Source organism: Grammomys surdaster, unplaced genomic scaffold (genome assembly GCF_004785775.1).
Source record: "Grammomys surdaster isolate TR1022 unplaced genomic scaffold, NIH_TR_1.0 167, whole genome shotgun sequence".
NCBI lineage: Eukaryota > Metazoa > Chordata > Mammalia > Rodentia > Muridae > Grammomys > Grammomys surdaster.
The window spans coordinates 7,539,658-7,556,795 of NW_021604615.1; the positions used below are offsets into that span (position 1 = coordinate 7,539,658).

The 17,138-nt window shown below is 50.1% G+C and overlaps 1 protein-coding gene across 5 annotated transcripts in view; it reads left to right on the forward strand.

The window, feature by feature from the left end:
* The window catches only part of Atp11a (ATPase phospholipid transporting 11A), a 106,155-nt gene that overhangs the window by 81,252 nt on the left and 7,765 nt on the right, over positions 1 to 17,138 (forward strand). For all 5 annotated transcript variants that reach the window (XM_028766290.1, XM_028766295.1, XM_028766291.1 and 2 more), the window contains exons 18-28: positions 203 to 384; positions 1,884 to 2,135; positions 2,990 to 3,167; positions 3,865 to 3,967; positions 4,147 to 4,292; positions 5,343 to 5,402; positions 6,288 to 6,415; positions 7,467 to 7,602; positions 13,111 to 13,176; positions 14,110 to 14,213; positions 15,460 to 15,625. In XM_028766290.1, the coding sequence (XP_028622123.1) occupies positions 203 to 384; positions 1,884 to 2,135; positions 2,990 to 3,167; positions 3,865 to 3,967; positions 4,147 to 4,292; positions 5,343 to 5,402; positions 6,288 to 6,415; positions 7,467 to 7,602; positions 13,111 to 13,176; positions 14,110 to 14,213; positions 15,460 to 15,625 (1,521 nt within the window). The remainder of the gene's footprint in view (positions 1 to 202; positions 385 to 1,883; positions 2,136 to 2,989; positions 3,168 to 3,864; positions 3,968 to 4,146; positions 4,293 to 5,342; positions 5,403 to 6,287; positions 6,416 to 7,466; positions 7,603 to 13,110; positions 13,177 to 14,109; positions 14,214 to 15,459; positions 15,626 to 17,138) is intronic.

The window sequence follows — 17,138 nt, forward strand, 5'->3', positions numbered from 1 at the left end:
ACATGACTGTCCGTATGGACCAGGCATCACAGGTTACAGTTCTACAGAACACATGACTGTATTTAATGTAATTCAGTAATCCCTAGAGAGTGGCTGGGTTATGGCTCATTCATTCTCTTCAGAGATGGGTATGACAAAGACCTGAGAATGCATTCAGCAGGTGACATTCAAGTCACACTAAACACTGACTTGTGTTAAACAGGAAGGGCTACGAACCCTGTGTGTTGCCTACAAGAAGCTGGAGCCAGAACAATATGAAGATGCTTGCCGACTGCTACAGGATGCCAAAGTGGCGCTTCAGGATCGGGAGAAGAGGCTAGCAGAAGCCTACGAGCAGATAGAGAAGGACCTCATTCTGCTTGGTGCTACAGCTGTTGAGGACCGGTAACGACGTCTCGTGTGTCTGTGTTTAGTCACAAATGGGAGAGGGGGCTGTGAGAGTGGGGTGAAGAGCAGGTAGCACATGTCCTGTGCCAGTGTGTTCTTCCCGAGGACAAGGCTCATCTGTTTTCCTTCACAGAGAGCAACAGCCAGTAGATTATTAGTGGGTGATATGTTACTGACCACAAATCGGATGCCTGGGAGGACACTTTCCCTCCAAGTAGTGACAGTAACATCTTCACATTACATCATACATGGAGGATTGGCTTCTTTTCATGCCCTAGAGAGGAGTCAGTAACCATTTTCCCAGCTGCTGCTGGATCCTCTGTGTCTGTGACTTTGTGTAGCTCAGTGTCCTCAACATGGTTGTCATTGTTTGTCAAAGACAGTTACAGAAATGAAGTGGGCTGTTGTAAAAGCCTGTGACGTCACTGAGAAAGTTTCTGGAATTCTCAGTTACAAGGTGAAGAGCAAGGCACAGTGCAGTGGCCTGAGGGCAGGCAGGGACAGGCAGGGGACAGGCAGGGGACAGGTGGGGGAGCTGCTCCTGGGACTGGCTCTGATGGCCTTGCATGGAGCCATGTGGGCAGCTTGCATGGCTGAGTTAGTCTGTGGAACTTGGAGGGTTGACACCCAGGAACACATAGGGGTGAGTGGCAGCAAAATAAATGAACTTTTTTCCTTGACAAGGGTTCTCTGGGTAGCCCAGATGACATAGACCATGCATCCCCCTGGGATTACAGAAACAGTGTTCTGTTGAAGTGATGTTTGGTCACAAGCTACTTGTTTAAAACCTGAGCCAGCACATTGGTAAACTTTCCTCTCTGGGACTCAGGTCCCTTACTATTCAGAAAATGACAAGGTTGGAGGTGGTTTCCTTCATCTGTGCAGCTGTAGTAATGGGATCTCCACACCTCAGGCCACAGACTTTCACCCAAGGACTAGTGTGACTTTGCAGGGTTCTGTAGAAGAGAAAGGTCACATCAGATTTCACACAGTGCTGGCACATGCTAAACCACTGTTTAGCTGTGGGGCCAGTGCCATTATTACCAGTGTCTGATATCTTACTTAGAGCCTGGATTCCTATGTGATAAGTAGCAGCATTAGAACACATTGAACCAAAAGAAAAGATGACACCTATTTCCCAACTTTATTTTTCCATTTTATTTCTGGTTGTAATGATTCTTCTTCTCAGTGGAATGATACTGGATTGTAGGATGTGAAGCTCAGCAAAAGTACACCACACAGAGCAGCCTCCTTACATAGCCCTCCGTGGTTGACAGAGCAGCCTCCTTACATAGCCCTCCGTGGTTGACAGAGCTGGGCAGCACATCCTGTGTGCACTTGGACCTTTGGGAGGAAGTTCTGGTCCTTTCCATAGACCCTCAGCCACTTTGCACATGCTGTTCTGTAGAGCTGAGTCTTTTGATAGCGCCATGTTTCTTGAGGTTGTTTACTTTGGTGCCCTTTGGATCCTCATCCCCTGGGTTCCATGCTCTTAGGCTCCAGGAGAAAGCTGCTGACACAATCGAGGCACTACAGAAGGCAGGTATCAAGGTCTGGGTGCTCACTGGGGACAAGATGGAGACAGCCTCAGCCACCTGCTATGCCTGCAAGCTATTCCGCAGGAGCACACAGCTGCTTGAGCTGACCACCAAAAAGCTAGAGGAGCAGAGCCTGCATGACGTCCTCTTTGACCTGAGCAAGACCGTGCTGCGCTGCAGTGGAAGCCTGACCAGGGACTCCTTCTCGGGGTACGAAGCTCCTCCCACCTCATGGGACCGGGGTCTCTGAGGGCAGTGACACCTGCATCCCTGGGGGTCAAGTAGATGCGCCACAGCTGGGTATGCCTGGGCAGCCAGTTTCAAGCTGCTGGGCAGAGACTGTGAAAAGCTGTTTCGATTGGGACAGCTTCCATCTGCTGTTGTGCCCATGGGTCCACCATGCATGCCTCAGAATGCTGCCAGAAAATCCTGAAGGCAGTTAGTAATAATGGAGGCTGTTTTTCTGAGACAGCAGTATTGCAGAAGTTGAGTCTTCCAAGAATATCTATGGGTTTATTCATGCATTTTACAGGGCACCTATACCAGTGTGGACGAGTCATCTGACTCTGACCCATTGTCTTACGTTTGTATTTATTTGTTCTGGTTGTCAGCATGCAGGTGCCACAGTGTAATTTGGAGATTAGAGGAGAACTTGCATCAATATCTTCTCTTCTTCTACGACATATAGGCTGTAGGCTTAGAGCAGGTGCCAAGCCAAGACCCTCCCAAGACCCTCCTTGTGGTGTCTCAGTACTGAGACTTACGCAGACCACAGCAGGCTGTGGCTGCTTTGCCTGAGCAAAGAAATGTCATTCAAATGTTATGTACAGTGTAGTCCAAGAGTAGGACTGAGTACTGGAAAGACTAGTGAAGGGCAGAGACCCGCAAGCGTCCTCATCCCATGAAATGGCACAGTGCCTGCGCCCACGTGGTGTTCCGGACACAGCGGTTGAGTGCTTTCCCCCTGTGTGTGCTCTAAAAGCTCTCCACAGACATGCATGACTATGGGTCACGTGGTGTTCCGGACACAGCGGTTGAGTGCTTTCCCCTTGTGTGCTCTAAAGGCTCTCCACAGACATGCATGACTATGGGTTGATCATCGATGGCGCTGCACTGTCCTTGATAATGAAGCCCAGAGAGGATGGGAGCTCCTCGGGCAACTACAGAGAGCTCTTCCTGGAGATCTGCAGGAACTGCAGCGCCGTGCTGTGCTGCCGCATGGCGCCCTTACAGAAGGCCCAGGTATCCGATGGCCCACCCTGGGCATGGGTGTCAGTCAGGTGTGGGGAGAGGCCCAGGTCACAGACTGGCCCACCCGTGGGCATGGGTGTCAGGCGTGGGGAGAGGCCCAGGTCACAGACCGGCCCACCCGTGGGCATGCGTGTCAGTCAGGCGTGGGGAGAAACCTTTCCTAAGTCTCACTGTCTCTGGTTGTTAAACAGTTAGGAGATGTAAAGATTTAAACCTTAGGCTTAGGCACAATACATGTATGGAAGTCTACGAAGAATTTGACTTGGAAATCAAGAAATAAAGAGAAATTGTGAATAGTACTCGTTGCATTAAGTTGACATATTTGATTTTCACATATGACAACTTTGAAAATTAAAGTAGCATTAAAAACAACTTTTTAAAATTGTTTGATACTAGGTGGCATGGAATTTCAACACCTTTGTGCAGACTACAATGCTAGCATTGGCCCCAGGCCTTTCTGATACCTGAACATAACTCTGATTTTGTCTTCAAAATTTGTGTGTTTGTGAAGTCTTGTCAGTGATCATATCTTAGTTTTTATGAGACTATCTATGGAAGAAATAGTCTGAGAGCTGTAAGCAAGCAGTTTCCCTGTTTCCTGTACCAGCTCTATGTCTTTGTTGGTTCTGCCCAGTTAATTACAAAACCGAAACAGAGAAGGTAAACTCCGTGTTTCTTTCTTTTCCAGATTGTGAAGTTAATCAAGTTTTCAAAGGAGCATCCTATTACCTTAGCAATTGGTGACGGTGCGAATGACGTCAGCATGATCCTGGAGGCCCACGTGGGCATAGGTGAGCCACGGCTGCTGCCATCGGGGTACACGTCACGTAGACAGAGGCTGTGTCGTGTGTGCGCAGGGACCTTGGGCCTCCACTGTTGACTTGTACTTTTGCAAGGGGACATACCAGGCAGTGGTGTGCTGGGCTTAGCTGGCTCTGGCTTACCAGCCTGTTTGCTCTTCTTATTCTAGGTGTCATTGGGAAGGAGGGTCGCCAGGCTGCAAGGAACAGCGACTATGCAATACCCAAGTTTAAACACTTGAAGAAGATGCTTCTTGTTCACGGGCATTTTTATTATATCAGGATATCTGAGCTTGTGCAATACTTCTTTTATAAGGTAGGAAGTATTTCTTTTCTCCTCTCAGTTTTAGTGGCATGAGACCTTTGTCAGGTAACTTACTGCTTCCAGGGGCATTTACCACAAAAAGAACTGATCATAAAGATTGGGTTGTTTCTATAACAAGAGGGTACTGGGTAGCCAGACTTTGCGACTTTGTGGGTTCTTACTTCCACCTTTCTCCACCCTTTTCTTTCACCCTTTCAACCCCTAACATGAGATAGGGAGAAAAAAGATAGAGGGGAAAGGGGGTGAGTAACCGTTAGACTACTTCCTGCTGATTAGGATTGTTGAGTTCCTTGAGTTTGATCTTCACCATCAGGGTATCTAATTATTTCCCCTCCTCTTTTTCCTCTTCTTCTTCTTCCTCCTCTTTCTCTTCCTCCTCCTTTTACACCTCTTCCTCCTCTTCTTACTCTTCCTTCTTCTTTTCAACCCATAGCAAACAACCAACAACTCATCCTGCCTCTTGGGGTCCTAGCGTTTATATACCCTCTGAAAAGTTCTCAGAATTCCAAACATCACACAATCACAACAATCACAGAGACTGTCTGCAGCTGGCGGGATCAAACCCCTCCTAGAGCATGAGGCAGCTCATAGTCACAGCTGTGGAAAATCCCCATCGCTCACACCTGTATTAAAATAGAAACATAGTCTTATAATATTTCCGTGGTTTTCAAAGAAACCAAAATTCTTTCTATAATCCCTGACACGTGTTGAACCTTGTCAGAGTGCAACATACGATGTCTGAGGGTGGTGTCTTCAGCCCTCTCCATGTAGGCAGGCAAGTTCTTGCTGCTGGCTCTGTCACTGCCATCTTTGCTCTTAAACCAGTGCAGCTCCCTTCTGCTGCCAGTGAGCACCTGGGCCACCTCAGATGTGTATGGAAAAGCTTTTCCATCACCCATGCGGCTGCTGGGTAGGATGTTGGGCCCACTTGGAATAATCCCCCATATGAAGCATAGTGTGTGGACAGTGGATGGTGATCTCTAGGCTAGCCCGTGCATCTCTGCAGTGCTCCTGAACTAACAGCCGTGACTTATTTTTCAGAATGTCTGCTTCATTTTCCCTCAGTTTTTGTACCAGTTCTTCTGCGGATTTTCACAGCAGGTCAGTCTGACGCCGTAAACTGGAAGCTCAACACAGTCTTGTCTTGCTTCCTAATGGGGCGGTCATGGTGAGGAAACAGTCTTCAGGGATGTGCAGACAGACCCCAGGGAGCTGGTAGGGGCCCAGGTGCCATCCATCCTGCTGCCCCTGGGGGGCCTGTCAATAGACACAGCTGAAGGAGCAGGCTACAGAGATGAGGAGTTGCCAGCCCCCAGTCTGGGTGTCCTGAGGCTGGGTATGTCCCTAGACACAAGCCTGCAATGACCTAGCCAATGGCACTCTGGGTTGTACTTACACTTGACCCTTCCTAGGTATGGTAGTCATCCTTGAAGTCTGAGGCATTGAGGTATGCAGGATGCTAACATGTGTGACCTGGGAGAGCCCCTCGGTGCTTGCTGCCTTAGCAGACACACTTCTGTCCCGGTGTGCTCAGATGGACAGTGGCCAGCAGCTTGTATCCAGAGCCACCAGGGCCAGGCCAGCTGAAGCTTGGAGATGTGAAAGTGGAAGGACTTGCAAAGTTTGTGATCCTAGCTCTACCTGACAGATGTCCTTCATGAAGTTTAAAATCTGTCTCAGTGTCTGTCTCTGTAAAATGGCAGCTCTTATGCATTTTAGGTACATTTTCTATATATTTAAGCTTTTTGCAAATTAAAAACTTGGGGTTCATTAGCTGTCCACTCTAGCTGAGTCAGTGAGCTCCAGGTCACCTGGTGCTGACCTCTGGCTTACACACGCACACCCACACCCACACACCTGTGCACATACACAGTAATATGCTGCATCGTGACAGCAGTGTGTGGAAGCCGCTTTGGCGTGCTGACCGCTTGTCTTGCAGGCTTTGTACGACACTGTACCTGACAGTGCCGACCGCTTGTCTTGCAGACTTTGTACGACACTGCGTACCTGACCCTCTACAACATCAGCTTCACTTCCCTCCCGATCCTCCTCTACAGCCTCATGGAGCAGCACGTGGGCATCGACGTGCTCAAGAGAGACCCGGCCCTCTACAGGTGTGCGCCTCTGTCCCTGTACATGTGTGAGCCCCTGCAGCTTTTCTGCACAGCACAGGGAACAGAGGGAGCAGAGCAGAACCCTCCCGTCAGCTCCTGGTGGTGGTATTTAAAGTCGGGGTCACATGCTTCCACAGGACGGTAGTTAAACTGGCAGTGTCCTGGAGTGTGCTCCGTAGGTGACGGGGTCTACGCTAGGCTTGAGCACACATGTGAACCTGCACCTCACAGCCTGATAGAGATGTGAACCCCTTCTGCATTCCAGCTCAGAGTGTAACCGGCATCTGCTCGGCTCCCTTTCTTAGCGTTAGGGCAATACAGCTTTTCTCCTGTTTCAGAACTGCCCTGATTTTCTGACAGATACAGTGCTTTTTTGTTGTCTTTTTCCACCTATGGCATAATAAGGAGCTTCTGGTGCTTTTGTCCAGGTTCCTGCAGTAACAATGAGTTGGGTGCTACAGTATAGCTGCCAGCTAGCATCCAGGTTGTCGTTCTTCACCTACCTCATTCAGTTTGCCCAGGTCTCTTGTCTTGTCGTGTGTGTGCACACAGATATGCACTTAGTTCTGTTTACTTTCAGAAGCCACATAACATCAGACACCTTCTCCTGTCCAGTTCCACAGGTTTCGGGGTCTTTCTGACAATGCCTTGAAGCTAGAGGAAATAGGTGTGCTTGTGTATTCATGCACACGCGCGTGCACACACACACACACACGCACACACTTCTGCTGACATGCTTACTCTTGTAAAATTAACAGTTGTAGAAACTCAGTGTAGCATAGTAGCAAACCCAAGTCCTCAGTGTGCTAATCAGTATGTCAGATGGTGTGTGCTGTTGTGTGGTAATCACATTCAGAAGGCCAGAGAGCACCAGGTTCTCTCTGACAATATTATAACTGAATCTGAGACAGAATAGTCAAAAGCCAACGGAGAGCATTGGGTACAGCAATGGGAATTCTGAGGAGTATGTGGGCAGCAGTGACGCCACAGAGGGGCTGAACGGGTGGACCTTGGGCTGATGTCACAGTTCTCCCCTCTTCTTCTCAAACAGAGACATCGCCAAGAATGCGCTGCTGCGCTGGCGGGTGTTCATTTACTGGACATTTCTGGGCGTTTTTGACGCTTTGGTATTTTTCTTTGGTGCTTATTTCATATTTGAGAACACAACTGTGACCGTCAACGGACAGGTGAGTACTGCACGCGCACGAGCGACCTCCTGCTTTATTGCTTAGTCTTAAGCCCCGCCGTGTGCAGTCACTGTGTGGAGCAGTTGTGTGGGAACAGGTCGGCTGCGGCTAGGTGTGATCAGTGGAGCAACTGTGAGGAAGGAAGGGACGAAGGGACGTGTCATTTGCTAGCCGTAGGGAGTCAAGGTCGGTCCTGAGGTTTTCCTGACATCCCAGGGGCTCCATGGTTTCATCCAGCCAATGTCTTTTTATATGGGAGTTAGGTTGTGTGAGTGTTGCTCCACAGTGCGTGGGCGTGGCCCCTTCTCAGCGAGCAGCTCTATAGTTCTCTGAAGGACTACAGCCTGTTGTTTGCCTACTTTCTGGGGTGTGTTATATTCGTATCTTGCTTTTTTTTCTCTTTGCCACTTGCTTCCTTCCCACCTCAGATAATGACCACCAACACGAGCATGGTAAGACACTGTGGCTTTGTCCTCTCTGTGGTTTGCAGTGCATTACAAATAAAATATTTCTTGAAAATATTTTCAAATGTGACCTCTTCTGTGTGCTTTGTGGGTAGAAAAGCTATTAGCCATTCCTGTCCTCTGCTGGTGCCAGAGTCGCCTGACTCCGCCAGGTGTCTTCTCCCTGGGTCTCTGTCAAGGCTTCTCTAGAAGGGGAAATGGCCGCATAGGTCTGCATGTCACTGTAAATTAAGGTCAGGAGGTCTGGTGGGGACCTGGCATTGGTGGTATACCTGTGCCACCTGGGGAGAACCAGAGGTATCAAGTAGACCCTAGATCTTGTCCTCATAATCTCACAAGTCCCAAGCTTAGTTAGTGTTAAGCCTGGCTGAAGTCACTGGTTCTGAGATGGCTGTTCAAATAAACACTGCAACTGACGTCAGAGAAAACTCCTCCTAGACGTTCCTTCCTGGAGCTTGAAAACAGAAATGCTTCTCATTTCTTGTTGAGCCAGCTCCTCTCCTGTCCGTGCTGTCTTCCCCACGCTGGTCCCTCAGACTGTGCGGTTGGAGTGCCAGAGTCTGGCCTGTCTCCTGGCAGTCTGTCTCCCTGTGCATTTGTTTCTGTTGCCTCGTAACTAAAGGTGCTGACCTCTCGTAGAGTAACACACATCAGTCTTCACTAAACCAGACTCTGAAGATCCGCTGAAGCTCACTTCCCTGTTTTCAATATCTCGAGCTTTCCCATAGATTCCAGTCCTCTTTTATTTCCATCAGACAATGCCTGTCCATAAACATGGTGCAGCCTCCAAGAAGCGTCTCATCCTCCACATGTGTCTTAAACACACAGGCCTCAGCACTCAGCTTTCTGTTCACTGTCAAACCTCGCCTTGCCTTGCAAGGACCCTTCAGTGATCTGGTGGTCACTGGTGTAGGGGGTTGAGGAAGGAGCTTGCACAGGCTGGGAAACTGGTGTAAGGCCTAGCCAGAATTCAGACCCTGACCTGTGCCAGCGTGGTGCCCTCCACCCCAGCCCACAGCATCTCAGAGTTTTAGAGTACAGCAGACATTCCGGGGTGGGGGTGTGGCTGACATGGAGAGCTAGGGATGAACTCCGAGGGGCTCTCTCTTTCAGGAAGACAGCAGCAGTGACCTCATTTCCCAGGCTATCCCAGAGACTCTCTTCAGTGTCTCCTGCCTCTTATCACACTCCTGGGGTTTTTGGGAGTATCCTGCCAGGCCCTGCTACTGTGCGTAGTGACATTTCTGCTGCCTGTCATGGGAGCTCAGGATTCCTGTGTTCCTTTGCCTGCACTCCTTGTCTTCCATCCCTCAGACAGTCCTTTAGGCCTTGTGTGGGTTACTAGGAAGATGCTTCCTGATGGCCCTGCAGTATCTCCCCCTGACCCCCCATCACCGACAGGTCCACCCTTAGCCACTGTTAAAATGTTCATTAAAACTAGAAGTGAGTCTAGAAAGCAAGAGTTGCAGAAACAGACTCACCTGAGCCTCCTGCAAGGCTCTGCCACCAAGAAGGACCTTGGTGACGGCCTTTGCTCCACACGCCGGCTTGTCAGTAGAAGCACAGCATGTATGTTACATGTCTTGACACAAAATAATTCCCAAAGGTGGCTTCCAGGGTCACCCCAAACCAGTACTTGTCAGGACAGGTATCACAAATTTACAAGGTTTATATTCAGAGTCAGCTATGATGGTGACTATACTCTGGTCAGGCTGTGGAGCCGAGAGACAGGAGCCACCTTGACATCCCTCCACATGTATTTCAGGATAGACAGTGGCACCTATCTGTGAGGTTGGAATGGAGGGGTTGAGGTGACAGGCCAAGGAAGAGATCTGGTTTTCAGTCATGCAGACCACCCTCAACCTCCACCCCAGCCCAAGCCTCTGGGGACCCCTACTCAACCTGGATCAAGCTGGTGTTTGGGGATATGAGGTGTGAGAAATATTAGATTTGCAGGACTCAGGTGCAGGGTGGCCACCTGGTGCTCCTCCCAGGTCTGCTCCCCAGGGATCCAGGACACATCTTCTGGATCTTTCTGTTAAGAAGCTCGTTCTGTTGATTGCTGTTAAAGATTTCTCTAAAAAGCTCTACAGCAGTCCATGGAAACATTCATAGGTCTCATGTAGTGTGAGGACAGTGGAATTATGAATAATTTCTTAAAATTTGCACCAACATCAAAATTCATAAATCCTTTTTTTTTTTTTTTGATGCTACCAAAGCAATAATCCCCATACCCTAGCTGACCCCTTGGGTGCTCCTAGCCTGGTATTTAGTTTGGAATGTTACAATAGTCAGGAAACACCTAGTGGGCAGCTTAGTCATCCATGGCAAGTGATCACAGCACAGAGCTGACAGAGGGATGTGGAGCCGGACCAGAGGAGTGCAGAGGTGGGACTGTGACCTTAAGAAGCCAAGCTATGTCTGTCATGGAGTATTACCACACGTAAAATGAGGTTGGCTTTGGTGAACAGAAAATCCCTTCTGAGAATACTCACCATCAGGCACATAAGTGGGCCTGCTCAGGAATGTTCCTACAGGGCGAGGCTGTGTGAAGTCAGTCAGACCACAGATGGAGGTGTATTGTTGTGTTGTATGTCCGTCGGCTGAACAGTGAAGGCACGTCACTAAGGCGGTAATCACTCAGCATTCCTTTAGGGGTATTGTTGAATATGAGCCATCAGTGGAGGTGTATTGTTAAGGTGTGAGCCAGCCAAACCACCAGTGTTGGTGTTTTATGGAGATGTAAGTCAATTAGACATCAGTGGAGGTACGCTGTCACGTCCTGGGTAAGCCAAGCATGGCTGGGGCAAGTGTAAAGGTGACGTCTGTCCAAGGGACTGGTGACTTAGGGAATTTAGAACATACTGAGTGACTCTGGGTAGGTGGCCAGAGGTTCCTACTGGACACAAAGAAGGAAATGAAGATGATACAGAAGCAGCTCTGGTGATCTGTCCATCCCAGGGAGCTGGCGCTCACTGTCGAGGAGCCATGGGAATGGGGAGGACATGACCTCACATCTCCTAGCCAGTCTCCAGTTTCTCATTTGAGATGATTCCATTTTACCTGCCTATTGACATGATGGTGGTGATCATGTGTCCTGTAGGGACTCGGGGCCTGGTGCCTCATCATGGCACCCAGGTCTGCCGTCACCCACCAAACCCAAGGAAACCTGGAGTGGGAGAGGGATACTGTCCTCCCTATAGCAGGTGTGGGAGGGAACAAGTTGCTGAGTTTACCGTGGCCTGCGGTGCAACACTGCTGGGGTCTGCTTGTCTCCTTGCTTGTCCCCTGCTTGCACCTGTGCCCGTATCATGCTGATATCTGTATTTTTAAAGAGTGCTCTCACTCTGTGTCAACTGGTGGCCCAGAAGAGCTGGGGTGGAGGCAGGGGCTCCCTTCTGCCAAACACAGCCTTCACAGAGGCTCTCCTCTGCTCACTGAAGCTCACCATTTGACTCACACCTATAGCTTCTTGTTAAACAAACCAGCTGTTTGCTCCTAACACCCTGTTAGGTACACACCTTCATTGCTGCTGCAGCTCTGCTGCCCCAGAGGTAAAGCATGTGAGAGAGTGCTTGTGATTTCTCTGTCAGTCCTGCACTCTCTGCACTCTGGGCTTGGTGCTGGCTTTCTTTTGTGGGCCCATCTAGCATACCATGCAGCGTCTCTGTGCTCTCCCCGCTGGTGGCAGCAGGAGCCACTCTGGAGTGACAGGTTGGCCCCTGACTAGAAGCCCCTCACATGAAGGACTCAAGGCTTCTGTTGGTGCTGTGTGTAGGCCCGAGGAGGAAGGCCTTTCCTTAGTAGGATGAAGAACAGGACTTGGCATCCCTCTGCAGTCGATGTTTCCACAGAACCCTGATGCTTCTCTCCTACCGTGCTTCATGTACCCTGCTCTGACCCCAGGGCTCCTGCAGGCCATGGGCTCCTGCAGGCCATGGATTCACAGCAACCCAGGTTCAGAGTATGGTTCTAGGCACATGCTTTGATTAAAACTAACCATAGGCAAAAGTACTGGCATCCTAGGCAACCCAGGTTCAGAGTATGGTTCTAGGCACATGCTTTGATTAAAACTAACCATAGGCAAAAGTACTGGCATCCTAGCCTTTTGATTCTTTGTGAAATAAACTTTTAAGAACGTTCTGGCCACGGTCCTCTGAGAGGCGCAGTTTACAGAGCCCAACAGTGTCTGGCTCATGCAGTGTGTAGGGAACTTCTCTTGTAAAAGGCTTGTGTAGACCGGCTTTCCTAAGAGAGGGCTCGCAGCCGCTGACCTCACATGTGTCTGTCTGTAGTTGAGAAACGTGTTGGCTCTTTTAGCATGTGACGTGTGTCTGTACCCCCCACCACCCTGCCCGAGTTCCCACTAGAAGGAGGGCAGCCACATCTGCTTGTCCTCTTCCTCACTGGTCAGTTGTGAGCAGCTGTGCCTGTGGCCAGGGCCTGGCTGTGGGAGGAGTAGCCATTGTAGCCTCTGTCTAGTTTGTGCCACCTGCCCACTTCCTCCTTGTCCTGAGGTTCCCACAGAGAAGCCCTCCCTGATGGCTGTCACCTCTGTGTTCTGGTGTCTCCTCTGGCTGTCTCCTGCAGTGTTCTAGCAGCTGTGCCCCTCAGCTGTGGGCATCTCTGAGATGTCACCAGAAGCAGGTTCGCTGAGTGAGTTCTTGAGCAAAAGAGCAGACCTGGGGAGTATGGTAGGCATATAGTCTCTTCTATAGGAAGCAGCCTAGCCAGGGTCCACGTCTGCACCATGCATATTGACTCCCGCCTTGCGGTCTCTCCCTGCTGGGCCTGGAACCTAGAATCCAGCAGGGCCGGTGTCGGGCCAGCAGGACACCAACACAAGTCATCCTTGACCCAGGCTTAGCCATCATGCTGGCCTAGGGCCATCTGAACTCTTGCCTTCTGTAGCTCAGGAAACTAGTCTCCACATCCTTGGGCTGAGGTGCAGAGGCCGTGGGTCGTACTCTCCAGCGTCCATGTCCAGGATAAGGGAGGAGAGGTGCATGGCAGCAGGCACTCACTGAGGCTCTTGTCTTCACAGATGTTTGGGAACTGGACCTTCGGGACGCTGGTGTTCACTGTGATGGTGGTCACGGTCACACTGAAGGTGAGTCACTGCTCTCTGGACGCACATGTGCCAGTCGTGGCCAGCCTGCCTGCAGCTCGCCTTGAACGCTTGGGTTGGGATCTTAGATCCACACTGACACTGGCACCCCCGTGCTAGGTTCCCGAGCTGTCTTCTTCAGTTCATGTCCAGGTCCCAGCAAGTGAATGCTGCATACCACAGGAACTGCAGACTCACTCAAAAGAAAATGAAGAGCTGAGTATTTACAAAAGGGTAGGAATTGAATGAAACCCTCTGAGGATACAGAGCCCTAGCCCCAACAGAATTAAATCAGCTCTGTTTACATAAATTAATGCATTTAAGAAAAAAATTAAAATATCTGTTTTATTTTTATTTATTTATTTTATGTCTGTGGGTGTTTTGTCTACATGTATGTTCGTATACCACTTGGGTGTCTAGTGCCCTTGGATCCCCTGGGACTAAAGTTACAGATAGTTGTGCACTGGCGTGTGGGTACTAGGAACTGAACTCAAGTCCTCTGGAAGAGCAGCCACTGCTCTTAATCACCAAGCCACCTCTTCAGCCCCCAAAATTCAGTTCATTAAAGTCAAGTTAGACTTTGTGAAGAACCTCAATATGAACGTCCCCAAACATGTTCCACTGGGTCCTTAAAAGTATGGAGACTTCTCATACTGCCTTCTTAGACAGCAGTATGTCAGCATGAATGATACTTCATGATTGTGTGTGTGCGCGCACACACACGTGTTCTCACGTGTACACACATGTACACATGCACACACATGTCCCAGCTGTCTCCTCCTGAGGAAACATGGGTTCCCTCATGAGACGTGTTGCTCTTGTGAGCTCTTGTGGCACTGTGCCATTATGTTTCAGTTTTGCTCACTTTTCATAGTTTCTGGTCCTCCTTTCTGCACGCTTGGACGACAACAGTATTTACACCTCCTTCTCTTATAGCTCGCACTGGATACACACTACTGGACTTGGATAAACCACTTTGTCATCTGGGGGTCGCTGCTCTTCTACATTGTCTTCTCCCTGCTCTGGGGAGGGATTATCTGGTAAGAACCCTTAAACCCCACGTGCCCTCACTGCCCCACACCCCTGCACAGCTTGCAGCCTCCTTTCTGGAGCTGCTCCCAGAACAACTGTGTCCCTGGTGTCACAGTGCATTTTTGGGGGCTCTAGCAGACAAGTAGTTCATAGTGACTGAGTGGACAACCGGTGTGGTTTGCTTTCCATGTGTGTTCTCTGGGGACACTTTCAATCCACAGCCCTCTGACATAGTGTGGGGCAGGATCGTATGGCTGATAGTGCAGTGACATGCTCACAGGACTTCAGCACCCCAAAGTCACATAAAGAATACAGTGTCCCCTTCAGCCAAGTAGTTACACTATGGCCAAAGGCCCTGTGAGCTGAGAGCCCAGAACAGAGAGCAGAGAGAGGGGCAGCAGCCACATAGAAGTTTGGCCTGTGTGCATAACTCTTTGCTCGGGTAGGTTGACCTTGCCTAGTCCTGGCCAGGCTATAAGGCCCAAAGCAAAGTTCTCCTCACTCAGAATCACAGTCCCTGGGGAGGAGCAACCTTAGACAAGACCATCCTTGCCTCCTCCCTCCCTGGCACTCAACCAGGGAACCTTTGTGAAGGCTCACGGAGCCCTGCAGAGACAGAGAAAAGCTTTGGGCAGCCTCCAGCCACCAACGCTAAAAAAAAATCCAAAACTGAGGTCCTAGCAGGCCCTAAGATGGTCAGGATGGAAGGATTCAGGAGGGCCTGGGACCTTGGCCTGTGAGTCACATGACCTCTATACCCTCTCTGTTGAGTTACGTGGCCAGCATATAAGCTCTGGGCTCCCTGTCTCTGACTTCCCCCTCCCCACACTCACTCCAAGTATCACCCTGTCCACATGTAGGTTGTATATGCTTGGAGGTAGGGCTTTCCTTTGTCCCTGGGCTGTTCATGGTGCCAGGAAGTAGAAGGTAATTCCCAGGTCTGAGATGGAAACAGGGAGCATGGAGCCGAGGAAGCTATGTCAACATAGCGTGTGTTCAAAGCATTTGGGCCTACTGGCCAGTGTTCCACCCAGACCCATGTACTCTGCTGCTGTGTGAAAATCAAGCATACACTGGGGCTCCGCAATCCTCATGCCGCTTTGGACAGCAGGCTATAGTTGCTTCTTCCCTTCCTCACTCAGAAGACTACAGAAGGCAGACTCAAAGCATGCGGGTGCTGCGCCATCAGACCCTGGCAACACCAAGAGTGGCACCTTTGGGGAGGGCTCACCAGTGTCCTCCCTGTCCATGCAGGCCATTCCTCAGTTACCAGCGGATGTACTATGTGTTCATATACATGCTGTCCAGCGGGCCTGCCTGGTTGGGCATCATACTGCTTGTCACAGTTGGCCTCCTCCCTGATGTCCTCAAGAAGGTCTTGTGCAGGCAGCTGTGGCCCACGGCAACGGAGAGAACTCAGGTAAGGAGGCTGCCTAGCCAGGCCAGCCACTTTCCTCTGTCTGTCTTATGACTGGGAAGTTACTAAAAGAGATATCAAAGGGTCTGGGCATCATAGAACTGACCAGCCTGCACCTTAATTTTTAGTTCTTCAATGACACATGCTTTAAGTGTTCTATTGGTAAAATTCAAGATGCACAATGTTTAATGTGTTCTTTAGACCAAAACAATCATCTGAAATAAGAAGAGAACAAAGATAAGTAGAAAAAATAAGTTACTTTCTGTAAACCCACAAAAAAGTAATTGTTCCTTCTATCATTGAACTGTGGTCTGGTCTGGTGCCCAGTGATATAGGTACCCACTTAGCATGCGCAAGACACTGGGTTCATTCCCTAACTCTGGAAAGGGAAAAAGATTTAAGTGGTGCCACTTTTAAGGGTGGTGAATTTACTTTTACAAGAGTAAGTGGTAGGTATGGGGAACTCTGTTTCCCACCTCGAAAACTGGCCAGCAAGCTGAGTCCTCAGAAGGATGGGGCAGAGCATGAGACAGTCTCTGTGGCTTCCTGTCACATTTGAGCTCATGAAGATGCAGATTTTCCACTTTGCCTGTGAGAGTCCTAGCCTTCGAGTGAGGCAGGGCTATGGGGGCTTCATCTCCAGCATCTCCCCATAGCTTGTGGTGCTCCAGCTTAACAACACAGGGCCCTGTGCAGAGACAAGGACTGAGCTCCTGCACAGGGAGACAGCTAGGAAGGAGCCACGGTGAAGGTCCCTTGTTACCTGGCTTACCTGGTGTGTGGAACTTGAGTCTAGTGTGGAACAGCCGGCCATGTTTGGGGTGGGAAGCAGATGTCCCTGCCGGGAGCAGCTGTGCCTCCACCCCAGAATTCCCAAGCTCAGGTTTGTTCTCTCAGGACTTTAGATCACCAGTTCTTTCTTACTCTATGCCTCCTGCAGCCGTTGATAACATCTGTTGTCAGAACTCTTCCCCGGGCCTCTGGTCATGGACATGGCCACTCAGCTGTCAATGGTCCCAAGTCAGTGCTTCTCAACAAATGATGGCAGGCAGGACTAGCTGTAGAGCTTGGGGACCCTCACTTCACAATATGGAAGTCAACCTGCCACTGATCACCCTACCCACAGAGTCAGTGCTTAGCTGTCCTGGTTTCCATGAGGATGGCACTCATTGCCCCTAGCCAGCAGCCCAGCCGAGGGGGACTGGAGAGTTACCCCTCAGCTGTCTTCCACACACAGAAGCCTTTGCTCATCAGCACTGCAGCTCTAAGGCTGACATGTACTTCCTGACAGACACAGTGCTCACACACGGTGGTGAAGGCCTGTGTGTACCCAGGGTTACAGTGGACTTCCCAATACCAGGGACACTAGATGGATGTGCTCATTAGGATGCCTGTGTACAGAGCAGCTGTGACCATGACAGCACACCACGTACAAGGACAGAATGAGCACTCGCTGTGCATAGGGTGTATGGGAAGTCAGGGGCACGTGCTCACAACAGCACTGTGTGCATGGGGT